The sequence below is a fragment of the Triturus cristatus genome, chromosome 7 (genome assembly GCF_964204655.1).
Source record: "Triturus cristatus chromosome 7, aTriCri1.1, whole genome shotgun sequence".
NCBI classification, from domain to species: Eukaryota; Metazoa; Chordata; class Amphibia; order Caudata; family Salamandridae; genus Triturus; species Triturus cristatus.
This window is the reverse complement of record NC_140590.1, coordinates 1,663,950,187-1,663,976,747: the sequence shown is the minus strand read 5'-3', so window position 1 is coordinate 1,663,976,747 and position 26,561 is coordinate 1,663,950,187. Positions and strand designations below refer to the sequence as shown.

General features: G+C 44.5%; 1 protein-coding gene across 3 annotated transcripts in view; it reads left to right on the top strand.

Moving 5' to 3' along the window:
* The window catches only part of ADRM1 (ADRM1 26S proteasome ubiquitin receptor), a 54,165-nt gene that overhangs the window by 16,268 nt on the left and 11,336 nt on the right, over nt 1-26,561 (top strand). For all 3 annotated transcript variants that reach the window (XM_085619761.1, XM_085619762.1, XM_085619760.1), the window contains 6 exons: nt 649-872; nt 16,537-16,653; nt 17,857-17,980; nt 19,491-19,577; nt 20,629-20,710; nt 22,935-23,209. In XM_085619761.1, coding sequence (XP_085475887.1) covers nt 663-872; nt 16,537-16,653; nt 17,857-17,980; nt 19,491-19,577; nt 20,629-20,710; nt 22,935-23,209 — 895 coding nt within the window. In that variant the 5' untranslated portion in view covers nt 649-662. The remainder of the gene's footprint in view (nt 1-648; nt 873-16,536; nt 16,654-17,856; nt 17,981-19,490; nt 19,578-20,628; nt 20,711-22,934; nt 23,210-26,561) is intronic.

Sequence of the window (26,561 nt, the reverse complement as noted above, 5' to 3'; positions counted from 1 at the left end):
CACGGAGTAGAAAAAGTAACTTAAAAAGTAAAATACAAAGTAATCTGTAAAGTAATTTCAAAATACTGACTTACCTGTAATTCAGTCACCTGCATCCAACTGTAAAACATTGCATAAGATTTTGAAAAGCATTTACTTCACTTACCTGCACCAGACTCGACTTGGTTCTAGAAGTAAAATAATAATATTTTTGATATAGACAAATTGGTCTGAGTTCAGTCTTTGAGTGTGTGATGTCATTTACTGCCTGAGAGTGTACAACAAATTCTTAACACTACCCCCAGATAAAGCCTTACTGCTCGCCCACACTACCACAAATAGAGTAAGGTGATATCTACTTTTCCCTTTACCTACCTTTGGGGTACCACTAGACTCTATGCACACTATACCTCATTTTGGTATAGTATTCACAGAGCCAGCTTCCTACAGTTATGCATTGAGAATGATTAAAGAACTCCAATGTCAATGCCAGACAATGCAAACATTGAGCTCTCTGGGAATCAGAACCCCATCCTGCTCGAACATTTTTGGTTGACTTCGCAATATTTCTAGAGCCAAATTGACTTGCTTTTTCCTTGATCCGGTGCAGATTGATGAAGATAAACGTTTATCAGTGTTGTTGCTGACTTCCTTGTTTTCTGTCTCCAGACTCTTTTCCCACGATGTCATCAGGAGCATTGTTTCCAAGCCTGGTGCCAGGCTCACGTGGATCTTCCAGCAAGTACCTTGTAGAGTTCCGAGCTGGAAAGATGACCATGAAGGGTGCTACTGTCACCCCAGACAAACGGAAGGGAATGGTGTACATTCAGCAGACTGATGACTCCCTCATTCACTTTTGCTGGAAGGACCGGACTTCGGGCAACGTGGAGGATGTGAGTATGAGACCCTGTCCGTTTTACACTAAGATTTCTCAGTTTTTAAGACTAATGTTAATCTTTGTTGTTTATAACTGTATTTTATTGTGACCTTTGCTCTTGGTCACAAGAAGTTGTGAGCCATATGCACCTCAGCTTTTTAATACATTTTGTAATCACTTTAGATTACCACAGCATGTTAATTTATTATTTAAGTGTAGACAGAATATATTCACTCCTGCGAGCATTTTGGCTCTAAAAGCATACCTCGTATCAATAATAGAACCAATGTTTTATAGAGCTATGCCGGGACCCCTATCTGGCACCATGTTTTATGTTATTGTGTGGTATCCTGTGTCCCCATTCTTTGTATGTCTGAGCTAGTGTCTTGAATGCGGAAAGTAAAGTGTGTGTGTATGTATATAGATAGATCGGAACAGTTGGAGGGAGGAATGAGACCAGACCTGCCTGCTATTGATGTAACTTTGGGGCCTAACATAAAATAAAGAACTTACCTCCTACCAGAAGGGCTCTTGGAACTTGTGTGAAGACCCTTCTTTCCAATAACACTATTTTTGTGATAAGTTTATATGGTTATGGACCTGCGTGAAAATGCAACAAGGCTCTGGTGGCAGTTGGGAGCCATTTGCATGAGAGAAAGAAGCCTGTTGTGAGACGATGGCCTTGTGACCATAGAGGACTAGTCTGCGGTCGCCCACCATCAAGTCCCCCAGCAAGTTGTGTCAGCTGAGGCTGGTGAGCAAGAGAAGCCCAGCGAGGAGCGTGGGTAAAATCGGCAGACACGGAGTCAGCAGGAGGAAGTTATAAACTGAGGTGATGTGTCCCAGTGTCTGTCTTAAATTTATGGGCAATGGTGTGAAGAGGCAGGAAATCTTTTACAGTAAGCATAACTCTGAAATGCCCCATGACACTTCAGACAGTAATACAGTTAATAGCAACAGTGACATAGAAAGCCGCATTGGGGAGCGCACTGTGATTTATCATTTAAGTTGACTGGCACAAGTTAATGCCTTTGGAGGGTCATGTGTGCATTTTGCATATTTTAAAGCACCCAGAGTGGAGTGACAAGAAGAGATGATGCGGCTCCTGCTAGCTCTGCGGTTCAGCTGTTTGACAAAGGTCCTGTGACAGTGAGCAGCAACAGATAAAGACGGACTTTCCTCTCCATCACAAGTCCGTCATCATTTGAAGAAGTGGTTGTGGTGTTTGGAGGTGTAGCACTACAACTTGCTTGTGATGAATCCTCACCAGTATCGGGCATTTTATCATAATGCTGCTATCCTCCCATCTGAAGGAGACTTCTATTTGCAGATTCCTCATCTTAGAATTTTCCCCAGGAGTCAGACTGAATCTGGAAATGTTTGGTGAGCTGCCCCCCTGCGTGCCGGTAGGTGGCGTAGTTCAGCTCCTCATGGTGTCGTTGGCATCTCCTGCGCAAGAAATTCCGTTGCGGTGCCTATATAGGTGTCGCTCAGGTGTGCTGGCTGCTTTTCTTTCCGTTCAGTTAGTGCAGATCCAGGAAGAGTTGTTTTTAGGGCTCGCGCCCTGCGTTGCAGTGCGTAGCGCTGCTGGCGCAGGCGAGTCCTTTTGTAGAGGGTTTAGAAACGGAGCCTGGAATTGCACACGCTCGTGCGTGTGCTTTTCCTTTTGGCTTCCGTGATTGGCCTTTGCGTGCGTGTGTTTCTGAAAGACGGCACACAATAGGCCAAAGGCGGGCGCATTGCTCCGCCCTTGGCCTATTGGTGTCTGTTATGCACACCAAAGGCCATGTGGTTTCAATTATCATGCCCAGACACGGGCACGATAATTGAAAGCACATGTTCGCAGTGACGCGCGCGCACCACCCGCGGGTGTTTTTTTTTTTTACAGTAGCGAGTGCGAAATCTCATTGGTGTCCCGAAACCCTGCTATCTTACGAGCCATCCTGGTTTGGAAATGAATGCGGCAGCAACAGAAAAACTAGAAGTGACCCAGGAAATTCAGCAAGTATGGGGGATGCTGCGAAAAACAGTCTGTAAAATAAATATTGACCTAAGTTCATACCCTAGCCGAGAGTAGCTGTAAATGTTTAAGTTGAATATGGTTTAATGATCTCTGGGTTCAAGCTTAAAGAAAAACACATCATGGAAATCGTTTAAACCAGAGCCAAAAAATGATAGAAATAAACACAGCTCAATGAAGCTCCGGGCGCTGGAATTACACATAGCTCCACAAACTAACAGATCATAGTGTCTGGCAGCTAGAGGCGAAATGTTAGAAGCCGGTTGAGTCGTGAACTGTGCCGTTGTCCGGTGACAGCCAGGGGCGTTCCAGAGAACAAACTACGGAGATCAGTTTGCAATATAGACTTTGAGAACAAGCATTTACAATGCAATGGTCTCGGCATTGTTAAAGTTAGAGCTATTGGCATTGCTCATGACATTATTTTTGTTTATGTTTTTGTTTTTAAAACATTTAAAGAAACGGCATTGTTATTTACAATGTCAATAGCTTAATCTCACCAAAACCCCACTGTGACATTGTCAGCCGTAGAGAGAGGCCGTGCTTTACATAAAATACACACTGTGACTGCCAGCCTAAGGGAGAGGCCCCACTTCACAACAAAAACACACTGTGATGCTGCCAGCCTAAGGGAGAGGCCCCACTTCACACCAAAAACACACTGTGACGCTTCCAGCCCCAGAGAGAGGCCGTACTTTACACCAAATACACACCACGGCAGTGCCAGCTGCAGGGAGAGGCCGTGCTTCACAGCAGATACACACCGTGGCACTGCCAGCTGCAGGGAGAGGCCGTGCTTTACTAAGCCCTTGTACTAGCAGAGATAAAGGTGATTAAAGATGTCACTGCCTACGTGACGTAGATGCCTCAGACGGGTCGGCGGTGGCTGTCAACCGCTATTTAGAAGGGCGATATATGCAGAAGAAACGTCGAGACGAATACAAACTGGGGCGACAGATATGACCGACAAACCAGTCACAAGTCTCTTAACGATTCGCGAGGACACAAGGGTGGGGCTTGGCAGACTCTACACAAACGTTACAGACCCAGGATTGCTAACCTTCTTTTGCCCCGAAGATCTTGCCGCAAACTAACCCCCCGACGGTCCAGTACGCAGAGTAAAACTATAAGTGTAAGGGGCGTCGCCGTTAGCGTCACTGAGGAGGAGACTAGGATACACAGAGCCTCCTTGGGCGGGGCCGCCCACGTGATCGCTTTGGCACGATGCCGTATGAAAGGGAAAGGCGGGTTAGCTGTCGTGTTGAGTCTACTGTAACTAATCGGTACTAAAGCGTCATTGAGGTGGGCGCGGTTAAGCGCTTGGTAATAGAGGTTAAGAAAACAGAACGGAAGCGCACTTTTCAAGACTTGTGGTGTGTGTTGTATGTGTAACTAATGTAAGTCCAGGACTTCACTAAAATACCCCACATTTCAGTACATGCAAGACATGGGTGGATAATTATGAAGGTCTGTTATAATATGTATTTAATATATTAGTAACAAAATAAATCATTATACAATGACTGACAAACATATTCAATTTAGTTGATGTAATGACGAGAGACAACGTGTTTCATTGTTTCTCATGCCCAGCTCTTCGGTCACCTGAGACCACTTAATAGAATGGTTGCCAAAATTCAGCTTTCCAATATGGCGGTGTCACTGGCGTTTTTATTCCCGCTACTATTTCCAAGCCTGGAAGTCTCTATTGCGCGAAATTATTGCAGCGCTTTTCACAAGCACTAATTAAATTGCATAAATTGAAATTCACATATATGGTTTTAGGGCAAGGGGATAGTAAGCGATGTGTTTCTAATCACAGGATCATATAGCGACGCACTCGTCACCCAGTTCAACAAGCACACCACTGCCTTTCTCCAAGGCAAAGCAGAAATGCCTCGGAGAAAGGCAGCGGCGGTTTCGGATTCGGGGGCGTGTTTTTCTTTTCTCTCCTCCAGCCATTGGCTGGAGGAGATAATTAGACTTCTTGAAAAAAACACGCCCCTGAATCCGAAAAGGACGGGGCCTGTTTGGAGTGACGGACCTCTTCTCCAATGGCTGGCCAGCATTGAAGAGGCCAGCCAATGGAGAACAGGGGAGAAGAGGGGCGGGTTCAAGCCCCTCTTCTCCAAGTCATTAAATCTCGGATCGAGACTGCGCAAGCGCAGCCTTCGAGCCGAGACCTAAAAAGGAGTCTTCCGCTAGGAATTCTGGAACTTTCAGTGCCCAACGAAGCCTCGAGTATATAAAAGTACAAACAATCCAGGAATCCTGAAATGCATGCTGGCAGGTGCCGATGTATGTACAATGGTAAACTCGGCGCCGTCTCCAAATCACAGCCTTCAGTTGGCCCTGCTCTGCTGACTGATGGTAGCTTGAAAAGTTCAATACATTTTTGATTCGGTTTCGCTTACATTTATATGCTGCTTTTGCTGTTACAACATTAGGTTATTGTTTAGGACAACTCACAGGACAGATTTGGCTGGAGTTTGTTTTCACGTGTTTATAAGCAGCGCTCCCAAACGTGCAACTATATTTCTATAACATTTGTTAATAAAAATGATCCCACTACACAGGAAGTACTAAGGTGTACAGAACCCTAATAACTGTTCGTGTGCTATATCGGCTAGTGTAGTGAGATCTGCACAAAGGTGTGTGCTAGCTTGCCGTTTTTTTGTTTTGTTTTCTGTGCGATTTCATATAGTTCGAACTCCCACCCAAAACAGTGGCACCTTTTACAAGAGAGCTAGTTGCATAGTACAGGAACACATTGCCTTTTCAAGGATCCACAGATGGTCTTGCCATTTCGATCTTCCCCAGCACCAGTCCTAAGGTTGACGCTCCCTGCACCTCCATTCTCATCCCGGACTCCCAACACGGAGCTGGAGGGGCTTTGTCCTATGCCGACTGGTGCTGTACTGTCCAAGCAGGTGCCTGAGCCCTATTCTTACAACTCGGGTGGAATGGGAGGGGGTCTCTGGACCCTGAAGAATACTAACCTTATGATTAAGGCAATATGGACTGGTGTGTGGATCTGGGTGAAGCCAGTGGCCTGGACACTTCTCCAGTTGTTGTCGTGCTTTCTCCCCTTACCGTGGCTATGGAGGAGGGAGGGTCCTTTGCTGTGGTGGTGCAGCGGACGGCTGTGGTCCTTGACCACAGTCTACCCTCAATAGCAGTCAAGACAAATATCTTGACATAGGTGCTGCAACCGGGCGTGTCCCCCTCCCACCTCAGAACCTTTACTCCCGTTCAACATACCTCATATGGACATCCTACTTGGGACCTGGTCAACCCAGGGGCTCCTGTGAATAGGACGATTGCCCACTGCCGCCACCCACACCAGGGCACCCCAACTTGCCCAACACCCTCCCCCAGAGAGCTTGGTGGTCCAAGTCTCTTCATCCATTGTAAATCCTGGCACATTCCCTACGGCTCCCCCGAACAGGGAATCCCAAGAGGTTGGACGTTTTGGGGAAGATGATGTTCTGTTCCTCCAGCCTGGCATTGCAGTCTGTGAGCACTGCTTGCCTTTTGGGCCTCAATTCCCTGCCCTGTGGGATTCGGTTGCGCGGGTGCTGCCAGCGGTTCCGGAGGAAGCCTGGACCGTACTTTCTCAGGCTGTTGCCGATGGGAAAGATGCAGCTAAGTTTGCAATAAACTGTGGACTAGACATCACCGACTCACTGGGCAGAGCAGTTTCGTCGACGGTGGTCTTGCTGCGCCACGCCTGGTTGAGAACGACTGACTTTTAAGGGGATGTCCAATCCTCTCTTATGGACATGCCCTTTGGTGGCTCCAGTCTCTTCGGAGACTAGGCAGATTTGGCTCTGGAGCGCTTTAAGGACAGCAGGGCTACGGCCAGGTCCTTGGACCTTTCCATGGTCTGCCATCATCCTCAATCTGCCTTTAGCGGCCACAGAAGGGGAGTACAGACACGTCCTTACCCATCCAGAAACCGCGGCTCGCAAGCTTCCCAGCCTCTGCATGGCCGTGGATGCAGCTCTAACCGGCTCAGGGGTCGGTGGCCAGCGGTTGGATCAGTCCACAAACCCACCCCATCAGCGGCAGCCTCCAAGCCCTCCCAGTCTTCCTGCTTACCATCATGGGCACCCAGTGGATGGCAGGATTCGCAATCACTTCCGCCACTGTCAGTTCATAACATTGAACAGGTGGGTTTTGCAGATTGTCCGAAGGGGCCATATCCTTTGAGACTATCCCTACTTCCATGCCACCTACTTACGAAAGCCTGACGGAGGACCACCAATCTCTTCTCCGCTAGGATGTGACAGTTCTTTTGGCCAAAGGAGCCATAGAGAGAGTGTCAATGCCAGAATTTGTTTGTGGTTGTTATTCCCGCTACTTTGTGGTGCCCAAGAAGGACAAAGGTCTTTGTCCTGTCTTGGACCTACACTTTCTCAACTTCTGTCTCAAGAAGGAGAAGATCAAAATGCTCACTCTAGCTCAGGTCCTGTCTGCCCTGGACCCAGGTGTCTGGGTGGTAGCTCCCTTTTGGCCTTACCAGTGCCCCTCGGGTGTTCATCAAGGTGATGGAGGTGGTTGCAGCCCATCTGCGTAACTCAGGCGTGCCTGTCGTTTCCCACCTCCAGACTAGGGCGGACCTCCTGCATTCGCTGGGGTTCACTGTCAACATGCTGAAGTCTCTGACACTTCCTTTGACTCAAGCTCTTCTGGACATGGAGCAGTTTTGGGGCTATCCTCCCGAAGGGTGAGACCAGGATTTTCAGGCTATGATAACGATGTTTCAACCTCCATCCTATATTTCAGGGAGACTGACTCTAAGGCTGCTGGGCCTTATGACCGTCTGCATCCTGCTGGTGACACATGCCTGTTGGCATATGATGGCTCTGCAGTGGGACTTGACGTTCCGGTGGGCGCAGCATCAGGGAAATCTCTCCAACATGGTCCAGATCTAGGAAGGAACTGCGAAAGATCTGCAGTGGTGGTCAACAATCCGCGATTAAGTCGGCGTCACTCCTAAGATGGGCGGCCATTTGGGAGAGGTGGCGATCAGAGGTCTCTGGTGTCCGGCAGAATCCGGACTCCACATCAAGCTTCAAACTATCCGTATAGCATTGAAAGCCTTTCTGTCCTCCATCCAGGGAAGACTAGTGCAGGTGTTCATGGACAACACCACCGCCTTGTGGTACTGCAACAAGCATGGCGGTGTGGGGTCGGGGACTCTTTCTCAAGAGGCTCTGCGTCTCCAGACATGGCTGGAACAGCAGGGCATTTTCCTGGTGGTTCAACATCGGCTGGGTTCTCCTAACCTCAGAGTGGCCATTCTCAGCCGAAGATGCTTTGGGCATCACTAATGGTCTCTCCATCTGGAGATGATGCAAGGTCTCCTTCAGCAGTTGGGAGAGCCTTGGTTAGATCTGTTTTCTATTGACTAGACCGTGCAATGTCAGCAGTTCTGCATGCTGTAGTTTCAAAGGCGACTCTCGCTCAGCGACTCTCGCTCAGAGACTCTTCAGCTCGAGTGGAGCTCAGGCTTCCTTTACACCCATATCTCTCCTGCCCATACTACTCCTGCTTACAGTTCTTCAGAAGATCAGGAATGACTGGGCCCAAATCATTCTTGTAGCTCTGGAATGGGCACAGAAACTCTGGTATCCTGAGCTGTTGAGCATGGTCATTGATCTCTGATCAGGCTACCCTTTATGAAGGATCTTCTGTCGCGGTAGCGGAGGGTTCTCCACCGAACCTGTCAATGCACCTTCTTCTAGAGCAGCAATTGAGCAGCGACTGTTGACAGCTTTCGACCTGCGATGTTATTTTGGCATTTTGACGGTGTATGCCTGACGCTGGGTAAATTTGTGGCCTGATGTGCAGAGAAAAACGTTGACCCACTTTCTGCTTTGCTATCTCCGGTTATTTTGTTTGTTCTTTCCCTTGTCCAGCAGGGCTCTTCTATAGTCAGAGTTAAGGGATATCTTTCTGCAATATATGTATTTCTGCGGTTGCCTAACCAACCTTCCCATTCAAATCCCCTATTGTGCGTACGTTTTTGGAATGTTTGCAACATATCTTTGATCCTTCTTCCTTTGTTATGCCTCAGTGGGACCTTAATCTGGTCCAGACTTTCCTGATGTGATATCAGTATGAGCCTTTACATAACTACCTCTCAGGCTCCTTACCATCAAGACTGCCTTCCTGGTGGCCATAACATCTGCCCAGAGGGTCAGTGTGCTTCAAGCCTTGCCATCCAAGCCTCCTTACCTGAACATCTACCTAGACAAACTGCTGCTTCATACAAGGGCTTCCTTTCTTCCGAAAGTGGGCACTCTATTTCACATAGCCCAAACCATCACTCTGCCTTCTTTTTACGCTCTGCCTCATCCCTCCAAGGAAGAGGAGCGACTTCACTGTCTTGACCCAAAAATAGTGTTGCCGTTCTACCTTGACCGCACACGAGTTCTGGGTGGACGACCAACTCTTCCTGAGGTATGTCGGAGTGAAGAAAGGACGGGCTGTGCAGAAACGGACCATCTCCCAATGGATCGTATTCTAAATATAGATCTGCTACGCTTGGCTAAAAAGCAACCCCCTGAGGGTTTACGTGCTCATTCCATCAGAGCTAAAGCTGCCCGCACGCGGAGTTCTGGACATCTACCAGGCAGAAACGCGGGCTTCCTTGCACATATTTACTGAACATTACTGCTTGGACAGCCTGGTCAGTAGGGATAAGGATTTTCCTTGTTTGGTCCTGCACGACTTTATGTGAAATTGGTCCACGGACCCACCTCCGGTCAGGTATAGCTTGTGTATCTATTCTAAGGTAAGGCATCTGCGGCTAGAAGTCTCTTTGAGATGAGCAAGTTCCTTACCTTCGATAACACCATATCTGATATAGAATCTATCTAGCCGCAAATTGCTTACCAACCCACTTGTAAGAAAGGGCCCTCTTTTTGCATGGTTGTCCCCACTTTTTGCTGAACTCCTGATGTACTTTGAATGTGCCCTGGGCTCCTGCCAAACTGGTACCCAGGGTCTATGTTCTTTCCCTAAAATTGCACTGAAAAACAAAACCCAATTGGCACTCTGGCTACAAGTCAACCCCTGGTAAATGGTATCACAGGTATCCAGGGCACTGTGACCAGAGAAGACCTCTAAGGGCTGCAGCACTTATTGTTCCACCCTTAAATGGCCCTGTACCCTTACACACACACTGCCTTTGCAGGCTGCGTGTTTTGGTGCAGAACAAAGTGAAAAGTTGATATGGCACACAACCCTGTGTGCCATGCCTACAACCCACTGCCCTGGCATAGATCAGCCACCCCTCTAGCTGGGTGCACTATACCAGTGGTGAGGGTATTGGTGCATGAGCTCTGTACCCATACAGTGTCTAAGCCAATTCTTAGGCATTGTAAGTGCAGTAATGCCATTAAGAGCATATGGTGCTGGGACTTCGTCATTATGAACTCCACAGTACCATAATGGCTCTACTGAAAACTGAGTTTGGTATCCAACTTCTCAGCACATTAAACCCACACTGACGCCAGTGTGGAATTTAATGAAAAATGTACACAGAGGCAATCTTAGGAGATGGCCCCTGACAAATGACCTAACACTAGTGTCCAGGCTAAGTGGCTGTTGTCCAGCTGCCACCTCCAGACATGTTTCTGGACCCCTGGGTTGAGAGCCTTAGGGGCACCCCCGAACCTTGCCTCCTCAGACCAGCAACGACCGAGAAGAAAAGAAGAAGGACCGAACAGCTGTGCTGAAGCTAAGAAGAGGAGGACGCCCACTGACTTGGCCCAAGCCCTACCGGCCTGTCCCCATCTCGAACCTGCAGAAGCGAAACTCCGGTGTGTCCTGCAGCCAGCAACCTCAAGAACCCAGAGGACCTTCCCTGCCTTCCAAAGAAAATACTTTGTCTCCTGTGAACACCGGATTTGTTTATCCACAGACTCTGGCTCCGGCCAAATCCGCAAGTCTGCACCACTCTGCACCAGTCGCCCATGAGGAGGTCTCCCCGGCGATTCTGACCCAAGATCTGGTGATCTCTGACCTGCCTCAAATCTCCCAGCGAAGCCTGCAGCCTCTTTCTGGAGGATCCCTCCGACCGCAACCAGAGCGTGTAAGAGAAACCCGACGCCTAAAGACATCCCCAGGCATCCTAACTTACCTCTCCAACCAGTGGTCACCTCCAGAAGATCTTCGTCCCCGAGCCTGCAGTCTTTGTTGAAACCGGAGAATCCCCATTGCAATCAATAGGGCACCCGACGCCCAAACAGCACTCTGCACCCAGCCGCCACTGCGGGTGCACTTTGTGTGCTAAACCGGACCCCCCCCCCTTTTCCCTGAGCCTAACGCCAGGAGCTTTGCTCCCAGAACCCAGGGGCCTGCTCGTAAGCAGCCACCAACTGGAGGCCCCCTATTCCCAATTGGATAACATTGGGCCTCATCACTCTGCACCCAGCCGCCCTAATGCCGCTTAGGGTGTAACAAGAGTGCATCCTTGACCCTGGGGGAACCCTTGTTCTTACCCCAAAAACTCAACCCCAAAGACTGAGTACTTACCTGGTAACCTTTAACTTCATTTCTCTCTATAGGAACCTATTGACTGGAGTTGATTTGTATGGAAACCTGAAAAACTACCTTTGTGCAAAACTGATTTTACTCAACTTATCTCTAGGGAATGTCCCAGTTGATATCTAGGCATATCACACTGAGTAGAAAAAGTAACTTCAAAAGTAATCCAAAAATTAATCTGTACAGTAATTATTTCAATCCATTGACTTACCTGTATTTCAAACCACTGCATTTGAACTTCCATTCACTTGTAAACACTGCATAATACTTTTGCAAAGCATTTATTTCACTTACCTGTGCCAGGCTTGGCTTGGTTCTAGAAATAAAATCACTAATATTTTTATACAAACAAAATTGGTCTGAGTTCACTCTTTGAGTGTGTGACATCATTTGCTGATTGAGTGTGTACAACAAATGTTTAACACTACCCTCTGATAAATCCCTGCTCACCCACACTACCACAAATGGAGAGTAAGGTGCTTTCAGGGCCCTAGTTTTCCATACTAGAGTTCAGCGTACTCAATGGCTCCGTGCTTGTGGTGTGGAAAGTCACGAACAGTGACTGACACCAGCGCACCTGGGTGGCGCTTATATAGGCACTGCGAACGTTGTTAAGGATGCCACGTGAGCCGAACAACGCCACCTACAGTCACGTAGGGGGTACTGCTCACGAAAAATTTCCGGATCCAGTCTGACGCTTGGGGATAATTCTAAGATGAGGAATATGCAGCTAGATAGTCTCTACCAGATAAGGCGTTAACTAAGGTAATTAACTTGTTCTTTAGTGCAAACATGTTTTTAGATGCTGTACTTGTCCTTGTTTGTTGTTCATTACAATAACTTCACATCTTGATCAAGTTATGGTCATGGCAGCACGCAAACTCTGCACTTTTCCAGCACCAGGCATGAGCACTTGTACTGCAAAAAAATATAAGTCACAGCAACACAGATTTTATATATTTAAATCATCTTTAATAGCAATTTTCAAACTTCTAAATCGCATTGCAACTCCAGAGTTCATGGTTAGATATTAGTGTAAAAATATCCTATGCTTGGATTATGGCCTGATTGGTATATGTGACTGGCTCAGAAATGTAGGAAAATGTATACAGAACTATAATGGGCATGCTATAATTATAAGGCAGTGTGGTACAGATATGCTTATACAACTGGTCTTAATATGTTGCAGCTGGAGTGGATTGTGTGGACTCCAGTGTCAAGTCCTCGGGGTAGTGCGGAGAGAGCTCTTCTACTCTATTCTTGTGAAGCTGAATTAAGTAAAGTTTTTGAATTTTCATGGTGTGACCTTTCCTAATAAGACAACAAGGCAGAGTGCTAGTTTTGTAATGGATGCAGTATGAGGTAAATGTGAGTCGGTTGATTACCAATGCCAGTTGTGGTTGTCTGCAGCAGTTCAGGTTTGCCCTGGTATCATCAGTGCTCTATTCTTTCAAGGACTATATTAGCACGTCCCATTGACACTGTCAGGGGAACTTTCTAAGGCTCCTCGACTCATTGTGTAGAACTGTGCTCTCTGCCTCTGACCAGCAAAGAATTGACCCCATCCAGGCAGACCCGGCCAGTGGAGTAAGCAGGGGCAGGATAATGGGAAAAGAGAATGGCAGCCTTCCACTTCATGGTAGATTGCTGTTTTCGCAAATATCAAGGCCAAGTCTAGAAAGTTTTCTGCCATAGGAGTCTTTGATCAGCTGAAAAGTCTTAGTATGCAGCTCCTTCTATTGAGCCAGAATATTTGCCACTCCGTTCTAGTAATTGCCCAACCTAGGGAAATTCCATAGTATGTGTTTCTCCCCACAGGTACACTGTGGCATCTGGGACATTCAGGGCTAGTGCCAGGGAATGTTCTGTGTCTGCTTGGTGTAGGGTAGGCTCTATGAAAGATGTTCAGTTGTATATACTTAAACTTCACTTTGAAGGACATTGTGTGAGTAAATTGAAGTCCTAATCTAGTCTTTGTCACTACATTCTTAGCCCGCTTTCCTCTCCCATTTGTTTAGAAGCCCGATGTGTGCGTTTATACACAAATATGATTATTATTTTCATAATTATTTTTGAATAAGATAATTTGGCAGACAGCTTTGCCGTCAAGAAAAACCCAGATGGAGCTTGATCAAATAGTTGCCCGCTAAAATGTTGCTTCAATGTTTTTGGGTTTGGCATGTGCCTATAGTGTTGAGAGGCAGTACTGGGGTGTATCTGGTTGAGTTATCGGGGTGCAAGTACAGCACACGCTGGATTGAACGCACATGAGCAGGATAACATTTAGATAATTTCCATTTAAGGATAGATGCAAAAGACACGTTCTGTGTTTACAGTTACTATAATTCTTCGTTTTAGACAGTGGTACTTGTAGAATTTTTTTATGTATAGCTGCAGTATAGTCCCCAGTCAATCACTTCATAGTCGACTAAGTCAGACGCAAAACCAAGGAAAGCAACAGAAACTGGTGTTTTCAATGTTCAGAATTTACGAATGTCATAATGAAGCGCCGCTTAAAAGAATTTAAGATATCATCAGTTTGAATTCATTCTTGATGATTTTGCCGTTGGCAATTTTACTATAGGTGTCAATCCTACATTTTGGCCTATATGATATCTGTGACTGAAGTCTGTGAAAACTGGATTTAAAGGGAATGAGCACTTGTTAATTGGAGGCGCCGTTGAACTTTTTGAAAAGACAGGGCACTGGTGGCCAAGGTGGGAAGGCAAAAACACCCAAAGTTGGATAATACTAGCCATTTTGACGCCAGCAATATGTACTTCTTTAGTCTGCCAATGCACTCTGTGCAAATTCTTGACCATGTCAAAATCTACTAGTTTATAGCTCTCCCTCCATACTTGAAACACGCCTGGTATCCTGCTAAATGTGCAGCTATGTACCCATGAGAAACAAAGAACTTACCTGCCTGTAGGTGGAAGTGTACTGTGTCTGCCGCAAGAACTACTATGATCCTAGGGAGATCTGCCCAAACCTGTGTGGGGGTTGTCACAGAGATCGCACAAGAACCAAGAGATCCCTACTGATCAACTTCCTTGACAAAACCAAGGACATGAAACAAAGACCAATATCATCTGGTTCTTGGAGCTACAAGTTGTGTATCGCCAAGTTGGTGAGCCTGTACCTCCCCAATTATCACAGTACTATTCAGGTGGTACGAACGTGCCCCTCCCTGGCTTTCAGGGAGGACCTGGAGGCCATCTGCATACACACTTGCAGCATGGGATTTGAATCTGTTGGCTCTGTGGGTGGCCCAGTTTCAAGAACCATTTAAACCATCTCTCTAGCCCATAAGGTTCCAGAAATATCATTGTTTATGGTATTGACTGAGCCCTAATCCTAAAGGCCAGTTCTCAGTGGGACCTTCTAAAGTATTTTGAGTTCTGTGGGTGTCCCCAGCAGTGAGAATTGTTTTTGCAATGGGCGCCTCTAAAGTGAGGATCCACCAGGTGCCTTCATAGTTAGTACTCACTAATTGTAATATGCACACGCATTGGAAAAATGTTGGGTGTTTGATTTGTTTTTTAACTGTGGTAGATGGCCTCCTGACCAGACCGAAAAGAAACTGTGCTTCTTGCTGCTGAAATACTTTCTTTGCATTGGGTACAGGGCCAACAAGAGTTTGAGCTCTGTAAGTCAGATGTAGCACTGCCAGTCTCTGGCAGTTCTTGGCACCACAACAGCCTGGACACCATAACACTACAGACTGAAAGTAAAAAAAAAAAAAGCTAACAGACCTTTATCTATGCACTCTGAATCTGGAACAATATGTGGGGGGCGGGGCTTGGGAGTAGTGCATCCCTTCCAGTGAACAATTGGGTGGGAAAGGACAGGGAAAACTCCTTAAGCTTCAGATGGGCCCGCTTTCTACTCCAAACTCAAAGTCTAACCCACTTCGAAAGTTCCCTGGATTTACCCCAAAGGAGCCCTGCCATTTCCATTGCTTCCTGGGACTGTCTCCACCCTCCATCTTCGGTACCACTGGAATATAGATAAATAAAATGGATTCCACTGTGACTATAGCTATGTCTGACATTTGCTCCATACACATCCTCGATGCAGAAAATTAATTAATTCACTAGCAGTATGTGTTCCACGTGGACGCAGGACCTTGTTGCAGGGGAGTTGTAGACCAGTTTAAAAGTGTGAAGTAGCTAGTAAGGGCCTGATAAAACGTCTCTCTTGGCACTTCATTCATATTGCTATAGTTACGGTCAGTCCTCTACAACTTGGCAAGCGAACAGTAGTCACCCTGGGTAGACAGTGCGTACATGATGTGCTCCGCTTGACCACACAGGCCCTTCTCTCTGTCGCAGTCAATGTCCTATTAAAGACTTCAGCACACATACAGGACTGTCATTTGTGTTGAGGTTGGGTCGGAAATCTACAGAGCTTGCTATGACGAACTTGATGCAGGGCGGCATGTTAAACAGACCACGTGAGGGACCTTTCTCCATTCCAACTGGTTACTTCACAGTACCAGCAGTCCTGTGCATAGCCTGTATGATGGGCACAACCTTACATGTTCAAATGAAGCTTTCTATGTACAATACAGCTGAATGTTCCCAGGTGTAGCCCAATGTGGTCATGCATGCCTAGTTTAGCAAACTTTGGCCAGTGCAGTTTCATAGGCCAGGTGTTGGCTGATATGTTTAATGCAGCTTGTCCTTCTCACTTCTCCAACCCTTTCCAACCTACGCCTTCCCCTGCTCCCACTTGAACAGTGCAACCCTCTATTATCTGTAGGGCATCAGCCCATGCTGGAGAGGGTGAGGACAGGGTTTATAGAGGTGGAAAGCATTGTGTATGCTGATAATAGTTTAAGAACTGTATTGCTGGACATTGCATATCAGTAACCTACACATTACATCCAGAACAGCTCATTAAGAGAAAAGGCTTATAGTAACTAATGTTAGATGGGAAGGCCATAGTGGGGTCTGGCACACAGCTGGGAGTCACCTTGCAGTGGATATTCCCAGCAACGCATAGCAGACTAAGAGCTTGTGATGGTTGCCAGCTCATTCTGTATTTTGAAGCTGTTTGACATTCTTCATGGAACTGACGTTCATATGGATTTTTCCAGGACCTTATTATTTTTCCAGATGACTGTGAGTTTAAGAAGGTACCTCAGTGCACATCGGGACGTGTGTTCGTCTTGAAGTTTAAAGCTGGATCCAAGCGTCTTTTCTTTTGGATGCAGGTGGGTGCTTGATTTTTATTGCTTTCTTCCAACTACACTATATATATGTTTTACATACAACTTCATCCATCACTTATGATTCCTGAACTTTCCACTAAGTATAGTTCTCTAAAGTCAAAGCATCAAATCAGTTGTTCTTTAATAAATAGGACCCTCCACCAGTGTCATACACTTCTGTGATACCTAAATGCAGAGTCAAAGGATGAAAGAATTGTAAAAGGTAGACAAGGAGTAGAAACGGAGGCTGAGAAGATGTTGTCGAATTATATGCCTTTACTGAGTGGCTGCAGGGCAGGCAAGAGCATAGCAAACAAGGTATAGTAGTAGCAGACCGAGGATGGAGGAGAAAGACCTGTTAAGAGTGTTTGGGGGGGCTGGGGGGGAGGGACTAAATAAATACAAAATCTTAAAACTAGAATTAAGTGTTTTCAATCTTGGCACAGACTGATGGAAACAAAGAGAAAATAGAGATGGTAGTAGGAAACGTGTTGAGGGATGAGGCAGAAGGAGGAAAGACCAGAGTGTATGTTAAGTCTGCAATTGGGCTGTGGAGGAAGTGTAACCCATTTGTAAACCCCATTGTATTTTTCACATTGTTCGTGATGGTTCATCCTGTACATTGGGGAAGAGTAGCTATACATGCTGTTATACTGAACATGAGTTCATGCAGTATTTTGCATTAGAGGGCATCTCCCAACTTTGCCCTCCCCATTACCTTCCACCCAAGGAAGCATCACCAGTGGCAGAATTACAGATTCCCTGCACACATGGAGGAAGCACTCACTGGTGCACTTGGTACAGATGTGTGTTTTAAGTACTTATTTCACTAAGCACAAGATTGGCAATTTGCTTGTAGTTTATTTTTTAATATTTCCCAAAAACCAGCACTGAAACGGCATCTGGATCTTCTTCCAAATCAAAAAATAGAACACAATAGATTAAGTATTTTATCACGTGCAAGATTATACAAGTTATAAGCAAACTGAACTTCTATAGACATAAAGTAAACCCACCCTTCATAGTCCCTAAATTAAATTCTGAACTTTCAAATATTTACCTCCAGAACTCACTTAGTGAAAGACTGGCACTTTATTTTGTTTGTTGAATTTACAAGTGGGTACCGGAGAAATATTGTTCTTAGGATATTTTCAACTGTTGGTTTGAATGTCTTGTTGCTACTCTCTGAAGGCCTTTCTTTTACAGGAGCCCAAGTCCGATAAGGATGAAGAGAATTGTCGTAAAGTGAATGAGTTTCTGAATAATCCACCTATGCCTGGGGCTTTGGGCAGCAGCGGAAGTGGGGGCCATGAGCTCTCTGCACTGGGAGGTAATCATTCCAGTACTTTTGCAGCAGCTCGAGTGTTTTATATCTCAGCAAAGTAATTTAGTTTGTCCATCCCTGTTGATGTCAGGGTCTCTAGGAGGGGCAGTATACCCAATATCTGTGTAGAGAACAGGACTTGAATCTCTAAATCCACTCAGTCAACTTAAAACAAAGGAAGGTCACTTAAGCTAGGTTCTTTTGGTCGTCATAAATTTGGCAGTTTTTGGTGTTTCCTGTGTTTCTAGTTCTCCCAAGTTTTTCTCGAACAAACTAATGTCCTGCTAAGAGAATGGATGGGTGTAAATATCCTGGACCATTGGTGAAACAAGTGATTGTTCAGGAAGCAGGACTACTCGTCCCAAACTACACTTCACCCCTCTATGGTGACCCTACTTGTAATGACTATACTGACCAGGGACTCCAGAAAGTGTAATCCTATCCCTCCACTCCTATTCGCTTTGAAATGGCTTCCCCTTGAGACCTAATTGTCTCCAAACTCGTTTTTCTAAGGCACTCTACTCGAGTACCTCAAAATATCTGACCCAATAACTGGTCATCTCTGGGTGCAAGCATCGCCTTTGGAGCACAGATAACCTGTATCTCAAAATCCCATCTTTAAAGAAGATAATGTAACTAAAACCATTTTCCTCAGGGAGTATACTATGGGTGTAAATGACCGTCCCACCACACATCATGACATCCTTTTCCTATGATAACTCCAGAAAGGAACTGAAAAATCTGCCCTTGCAGTTCTTCCTCCCATTATGAAGGGTTCATGTTATGTTGTAATAATACAACTTTGTAGAGAGCTTGTTCGTTAGAGTTTTCTCTTGGCGATTTATTAGATATCCGAAAGGCACTGCTGGAGATTAGAAGAGTGAATTTAGCCAGCAGAGGTAAGGAAGCCTGTGTAAACAGCAATGTTTTCAGATTTTTCTGAAACGGTTTAAAGTCTGTTTCATGATGACGGTGATCTAGGAGAAGAATGGTTCCTGTACAGAAACATTTTACCCACCCAGTCTCTTTTAGCTGTATCTCAGAATGGTACAAAAATTGTAATATAATAATCTAAAAGTACGTGAAGGGGTATACTGTTTGATCTTTCTGGCCACAAAACTTTTGTAGAATGTAGGAGATATCCTCCTAATCAATCAGCCATCTCTGTTGCACCTTGCAATTGCACTGTTCCACCAAGCATTCTGAGCCAGTTCACCTGCCAATTTATTCCTTCATCCCTCTTAAGTCGGCATGCTTGGATTGCTTGAAGGCGTGATATCCTTTGATTCCCAAGGCTCTGTATGGTGTGTAAAGCAAGATCAGCTATGCTACATATCTGCATACGTCTATTATTTTAAAGTCATGCACATCTGGTAGGTGAGTTGTTACTGTACTTGAGTCCGATTTTGTGATGAATCTGTCTGCTGTGTATATAGTTATCACAGATTCCATGCTGTGTTGTGCATTTTGTGATTTTTCTGGTTTACGATGCACATTGTCTTTTTTATCCTTCCAGGTGAAGGTGGTTTACAAAGCCTCCTAGGAAATATGAGTCATAACCAGCTGATGCAGCTCATTGGACCAACAGGCCTGGGAGGATTGGGTAATTGTGCTTTTTTAATTTGACAATCAGAATTGTTTCCTTTTAGGACTTGTAAACTAGTTGACATCTTTGAAAGCTGAACATTCTAGTTATGCTGCAAAAGTAGTATAAGAAAGTGATTACAGGCCATTCATCACAGCTATAAATATGCAATCAATTCAGGTAATTGATCTTCATGCAGTTTTCATGAAGGTGTTTGACTAGTTGGTGCTATCCCTTTCTAATTCCATTTATGGAGTATCACTTCTTCCGCCAGCATCCATCATCACATGGTCTTAAATATCTCTGTCATAACAGCTGTTGGATAAGATTCAAGGGCTTTGTGAGCTGATGTTTGTGGGTACCGAGCGTTGGTTTCTGTTTCCCTTTTCTATTTTATATGCACGCCTTCATATAGGACAATTCTGTATGTCTCAAGTGCAGCACAAAAGAAAACAAGTAGTGAGAATATTTTATCCTGAAAATGTGGTTAAATAAAAGCAGACCATATACCTACAGCTTCTCTTTTAGCATGGTTTGGTTTCAGGAGGAGTTGGAATTGCTACAGATAGGTTGAATGTCCGAGTTTAGTGACATTGTAGTTGGTTGAACATACTAGGCTAGCATATCCAGTGAATGAGAGGTACCACGAAATTCGTCATGGAGACTTGAAGTTAAATGATCACAATTTAAATCATTTGTGATCCAACTTCTTGTTTGAATGTCTAGAAACAAGTGCCTTTGTAGTCCTGATTTCTAAACTGTCTGTGACTATAGAATACAATCAAAATCTGAGGCTGTCAATATCTCTAAAACATTTGTGAAGGAATATAAATATCACGTGGGAAGGCAATGAAAGTATGAATGATACGAATATGCAATTGCTTCCTGATCAGTAAAGACCAGTATGTGTGAATTTGGGGGGAAAAAGGAAGGACTACAGCAATATGATGTGTTAAAAAAAGTCTTTACAAATTATCCTTCACTTCTCTGAGAAGAATTTGCTATTGAGTTAAAGTGGCGGTGCAGACCCATTCACTAGATTGACTGTTTGGTGTTTTTTTTTTTAAAGGTGGTCTTGGTGCTCTGACAGGCCCTGGCCTGGCTAGCTTACTTGGAAGCGGGGGTCCACCTGCAAGCAGTTCTTCATCAAGGTAAGAACCTGAGTTACTCAAAGCCTCATTCGTGTAGAAAGTAATCTGAATGCGTGCCACATGCCGGAATGTCCATTGAAGACATCTGTGCTTGTGCCCTAAGAACTTAGTAGGTGAGCCATAATCTCAGTTTGCCCCAGTGTCAGATAAGACCACTCTGCAAATCTCACCTGTAACTAACTGATTGAAGCAACTCTATTTGCCCTTATTTGGAAAGAGTAGATTTTGTTGCACAGGATGCTTCGTTCCTTCTTCACTCTTCTGTTAAACCAAACTACGGGATGTCTGAGAATTGGTTTAATGTGAAGGATTCAGATACAGGCTTTGCACATCCTTCCTCTTTGAATTTTATATAATCTTTTAGCTGTTTGTACAGGATGCATTTTTCTCGATGTACCAAACAACTGTTCTCGCTGTGGTGCATTGCATTCTTTTACTGGTACATTTGGATCATCCATTTGCTTGGTCGAGACACTTTTGAAGTGGCTCACACATTTCCTGTATTGGGGCCTGTTGTTGCTATATGTAACCCGGCCTCTTTAAATACTCATATTTAATCAAATTGCTATAGGGATAAAGAGTTTATTTTATTATTCCTTGCCTCCCTGATTAACCATTGATGTATCTCGTCATGGGATGTGCAAATACATCATTGTCTTTAATAGTTAACAATTCGTTTCTTCGTTTAATTTTCCAGAGTAATCTAGTTACCATTCTCTATGTATATATTAATTTAAAATGTTAAAACATTTCGAAAATCCAAATGTACTTTGGGGTGATGTCCGTACACTGTATAAATGCAACGAAAATGTTTTGAAAACCTATAGAAGCAATAAATATCAGTTTGAGTGAATTATCTTCATGAACTGGATTAGTATTTAATTCTCTTAATAAAATGCAATGTTTTTGCTATCCTGTGTTTCTCGTGAATGTATTCCTCACATGGTATTGGAAGCAGCACAAAACTATATCTTATGTTCCTGGGTCAGGTGAAATAGCTTTTAAAATTTCGAAATAATTTAAATTCTCAAGATACATTAGTTTATCTCACGAGTCCAAATATCAGTATTTCAGGTTGTTGTATTATATTGCAGTGCCAACTGTGTTGGCTAAACACACAGATTGGCTTCAAGCAAACAGAAGCTGCAAACCCATTCCATTCCTTCTCGGAGAGTAATGCATTTGTGTTGGTTCAACTAGACCCCGGCAGGACCTCATGGTGGTCTCCTTCCCTACTTGCGTCATGATGCTCCCCACCCACTCATGCACCAAACTGTTCCACTTGCTTACAAGTGTCTTTGCTTGGCAAGCCCTGCTCAGAAATCTTTTTATTTGATGGAACCAGTTTGGTTTTTATAATGAACTTTGTTTATTCATGACTTTTAACCATGAGATGGTTAGAGTACATTTGAATTTCACATATACATAGTATCACTTATTTTGTGCCTTCCAGGATTACATTCCCTTTTGGAATTTCAAGTCGCACTCTTTGTACATATTTTTAGAAATCCCATGTCGTAGATTTGAATTATATTTCCATGAATTGTTTGACTAATTGAATTAATGCTGTTACTTCACATATTTTGATAACTCTGAAGAAGTGAAGGAAAATAAAACAACCTCTCAGAATTTTAAGCTATATTTGTACGACTTTCAAACTTTTAGTTGGTACATGGATACATGTGGGATTGGGTTCTTTATGTATCTATCAGAGGTAACTTAGTGATGCTATATTTTAAAAAAGAAATGCAACTTGTAAACATAAAATGAAAAGGCAGACTAGATTTAGTGATTGATTGGATTGGAGAGGTGTGGCTCACTGGTTAGAGGCGGCAGACCCGTAAGCAGAGGACGGCCCGGGACCAGGGTTCGATTCCCGACGCGGCAGGGTTGTGGACCAGGGTCAGCGGGCTTGATAATTCTCACCTTGGTGCCTACTCCAGTCAGGGACCACACTCGGCAACTCTGGGCATTAGCTTGCCTCATCTTCACAACGGCCCCCCCAGACCGCCGGGGATGCTTGGTCGCACCTTAGAGATACCCATTAGGGACCATCTCTCAGGGTGAGCCAGGACGGGTTCCCCAGCGGTCGAAGCGCGGAGATACTCCTCCGGGAGTCGATTCTAGCGCTATATAAACCCACAATTAAATTAAATTAAATGTGAGAAAAAAAGTGTTACATATGTAGGAGTATTATCTTGAATTTCATGTGCCATTCTTGCAGCTCTCGAAGCCAGTCAGCTGCAGTCACACCGTCATCCACTACGTCTTCCACACGTGTGACCTCTACCCCATCGGCTCCTACTCCTGTTCCAGCAGCTGTGACAGCAGTCACCACCCCAAGTCCAGCTGTGAGTAGTTCTGGGAATGGAGCAAGCACAGTAACAAGTCCTACTGGGCCAGTCCAGTTGAGCCCTACCCAGCCGATCCAGTTAAGCGACCTGCAGAATATTTTGGCCACTATGAATGTTCCAGCAACAGGAGAAGGTGGACAGCAAGGTGAGTGATTTGGCGTATGGCAAAGGTGCTGTCGGGTTTCTCAGTGTCTGAATTTTTTTTTGGGGCCTGATCTTTTACTTTTAAAAACGCCACAGCTGTTCCCATCCTTTCTAGTCCATTTGTGTGTGAATGACTTTGCAGCTTCGGAAGGAGGCGCACAGGACGGTGCTTCTATGAGGTGTTCGGGCAATTGCTGGAAGGGAATACAAGCATGCTGGATGATGATGCATTAGTGGTGGCAGGAGGTACAGAGAAAGGATGCTGGGAAAGTGGTTTGGAAGTAGTTGTGTGTAGTACACTGGTATACTATGTACACCATTCTGCAGTAGTTCTAAATTAGTGCTGTACACATTGCTACAGGAAAGTACTAAAAGGATTGCTCAACTTAATGGATACATATAGGGTTCACCAAGAGTCTTCACTGAGAAGCAGCAGCAATGATGTCTCTTTTTGAAAAGCATTAAAGGCTTCCTGGTTGTTACAGCAGAAAGTGAATCATCTAAAGTTTGGTCCTGTGGATTTATCCAAAGCACCCATGAGGTGTAGGAACGCATCGAACGGTTGTGTGGGGTAGAGAGAACTGCAATGAGCAGCAGTGAGTGGCAACCGTATGAAAATCAGCTACTGAGTCATTATGAAGTACCCACTGGATCATCAGTTGGCCTTAGCATGAATAGTAGAGAAAGTTACCTCAATGTTTTTGGGAAGGTTATGGTTTAAACGTAGTAGTAAATAACAACATTTATTTCCAAGTCCTATATCATATAGAACTATAAACATTACAATAACTTCAAAAGGTAATAAATAATACAGATAATAAATTAATTCATCTTATAGAGATGTACACATAACAGCAACCGCTCCAATAGATAAAAAAGAAACATAAAAAATGATTTATTTAAAAAGATAAATATATAGAAGTTGAAACATCCCAGCAAAATAAAAGCCCCCTTTACACTTTCATTATTTTAAAATAGGGGGATAAACGCAGGTTTCAACATACTAATAATTCTTCAACAAGAAAGGAGAAAACCCCTACTTATCATACTTTATACTCAACTACCACAGGAACGTTTCTTCACATCATTACCTACTCGCAGCTGAAGGATTGTACACCACAGCTGCCTTTCCAGAACCTTGTTCAAATGATAAACAAGGCATCTGTTTAACAAGAACTCCAAGGAATGGGCCACTGAGCTTTTCGAGGCTAAGTAGTGTCTATCTGCTGGTACTGAAGCTTGGTGCGGATCTCCTTATTTAGTCGTGTGTATCATTTATTGACTTAGTATGTATGCATCAAATGTCTAACACTCCTCTCTGATAAGCCTAAGGCTGCTCGACCACACTATGCCCTAAGAGAACACCTTCAGATTGCTAGAGGAAGCCCCTGTCTACTTATAAGGGATACCGGAACTCTTTGCACTGTATACCTCTATTTGGTATACTAATAAAGAGCCGGCTTCCTACATCTAGCATTTCAGGAAGATCCATGATGAAAAGACTAAAGAGCAAGGGGGCCAACAGGCAACCTTGCTTAGCCCTGTTGCTCACTGGGATTTTGTCTGCTGGAGAGCCTAGGCCATTCAAGTCAACCTGTACCCAGTTATTCTCAAGCAGTCTCTGTATCATTGTCAAGAGATCTCTGGCAGTGCCCCGTGCTACCAACTTTTCCCACAAGAGCCCTCAATTAACTATCGAAAGCTGTCCTGAAATCCACAAAACGAAAATTTCCCTCTTGAGCCAACTGTCCTCCACGCTTCACCACAGAGAGCAAAATAGTGACCGACTGTAGAATAACCTGGCCGGAATCACCCTTGCTGTTTTGGAATGCACCCACTGCCAAAGGCCCAGGACTTAATAGCAATGGGTAGTGTTTGGGGATAAATCTTAAGACGCCACATCAAGCAGGGAAATCAGCGGATAATTTTCAAGTTCATCATAGGCTCCTTTCTTATAGATAGGTTTAATAATAGTTCCTCGCCAGGAATCTGGTATTACACCATTTCTTGTCACTTATTTCAAAAGAGGCTTAGGACATTGGCCCACCATGAGTTTCAATCATAGAGAATTGCTGGTAACATCTGCCCGTGATGACTTCATATTTTCAATTATTTCTGCTTCGATGACCATCTCAATCTGGAGAGGGTTTGAACACTCCAACTGATCAACAACATGGTCACTTCTCACGTTATTATCGGGTTCTTATACAACTACATAATAATCGTTGTCCACTGTGATTCACAAACCTGAGCTTCCAATTTCCACTGGGAATTTTATGGACACCATTTACCAAGCACCAAAATGAACGAGCATTGCCCTTTGCAATCGCATCCTGCATTTCCAATTTTTCTCATTAAATGCCCACCTTTCTTAGAAACAAACTACACTGTAGGTCCTTTTTAGGGTCCTCAAATCCTGCTGGAACTTGCCATCTTTTGTTTTGCCTGCTCTTAAAAGCGCCATTCTTCATCGAACCACTCTGTGTGCACTTTCACTATAGCACTTTTCAGTGAGTGATCTTCAAGTAGAGTCAGGCTTTCTTTTATCATATGCTCCTACCATTCGATTCCTTTTCCCTCTATCGCTGCCGGATGGGCCTCTATTTGAATTTTTGCTAATTCACTTAATTTGTGTTCAGCGATAGATACCCTTATTCTCTTGTTATAAACAAGGAGAAAATCCTCCGCCTGCTCTCCACTAGGAAAGGGGTCCTGCTTGAGACTCAGTTCCTTTGCAAAAGGGCCCCTCATTCCCAGATCCCTAACCTTAAAAGTGCGCATATCTCCAAAGTGCTCTACAGATGAAAGCGTATAGTCAATGGGACCACTGTACCTACTCTAACTAAAGGTTGGTCCTGCAGGACAATCATTTGGATAGTGCCCATTAAAATTAACTAGATCATGTTGAGCAACGGCTAACACAAGTAGTGTTGCTTTAGAAGAAGGCTCCTTTACAAGGCCTGAGACAGATGGAAACCTTGCAAAAAGAACAATTGATGAACAGAATACAGAACAATGTCATACATTCACTTCAGTACAGAGATCTGGGCCTAAATCCATCGGTTTTTTTCTCACCATGCCATTCCAGTTTGGACCCAGCCATATGCAAATCAGTCTTGACCCTGCGCCTAATGAAAACAGTCCAACCCGAGATGGAAACCTTAACATAGTACATTATGTAAGCGCTCATCAAAGGTACTAAGAGGGATTGTTGAGTTAAAGTCTCTGGCTACCATAATCTGTGCAGATGCAAAACGACAGTAAATCGATAACCAATCATGTTTCAACATAGGTAATTCAATCTCAAACGCATTGCAGTTAGGCGGGATATAAACCTTTAAACATACCAACAG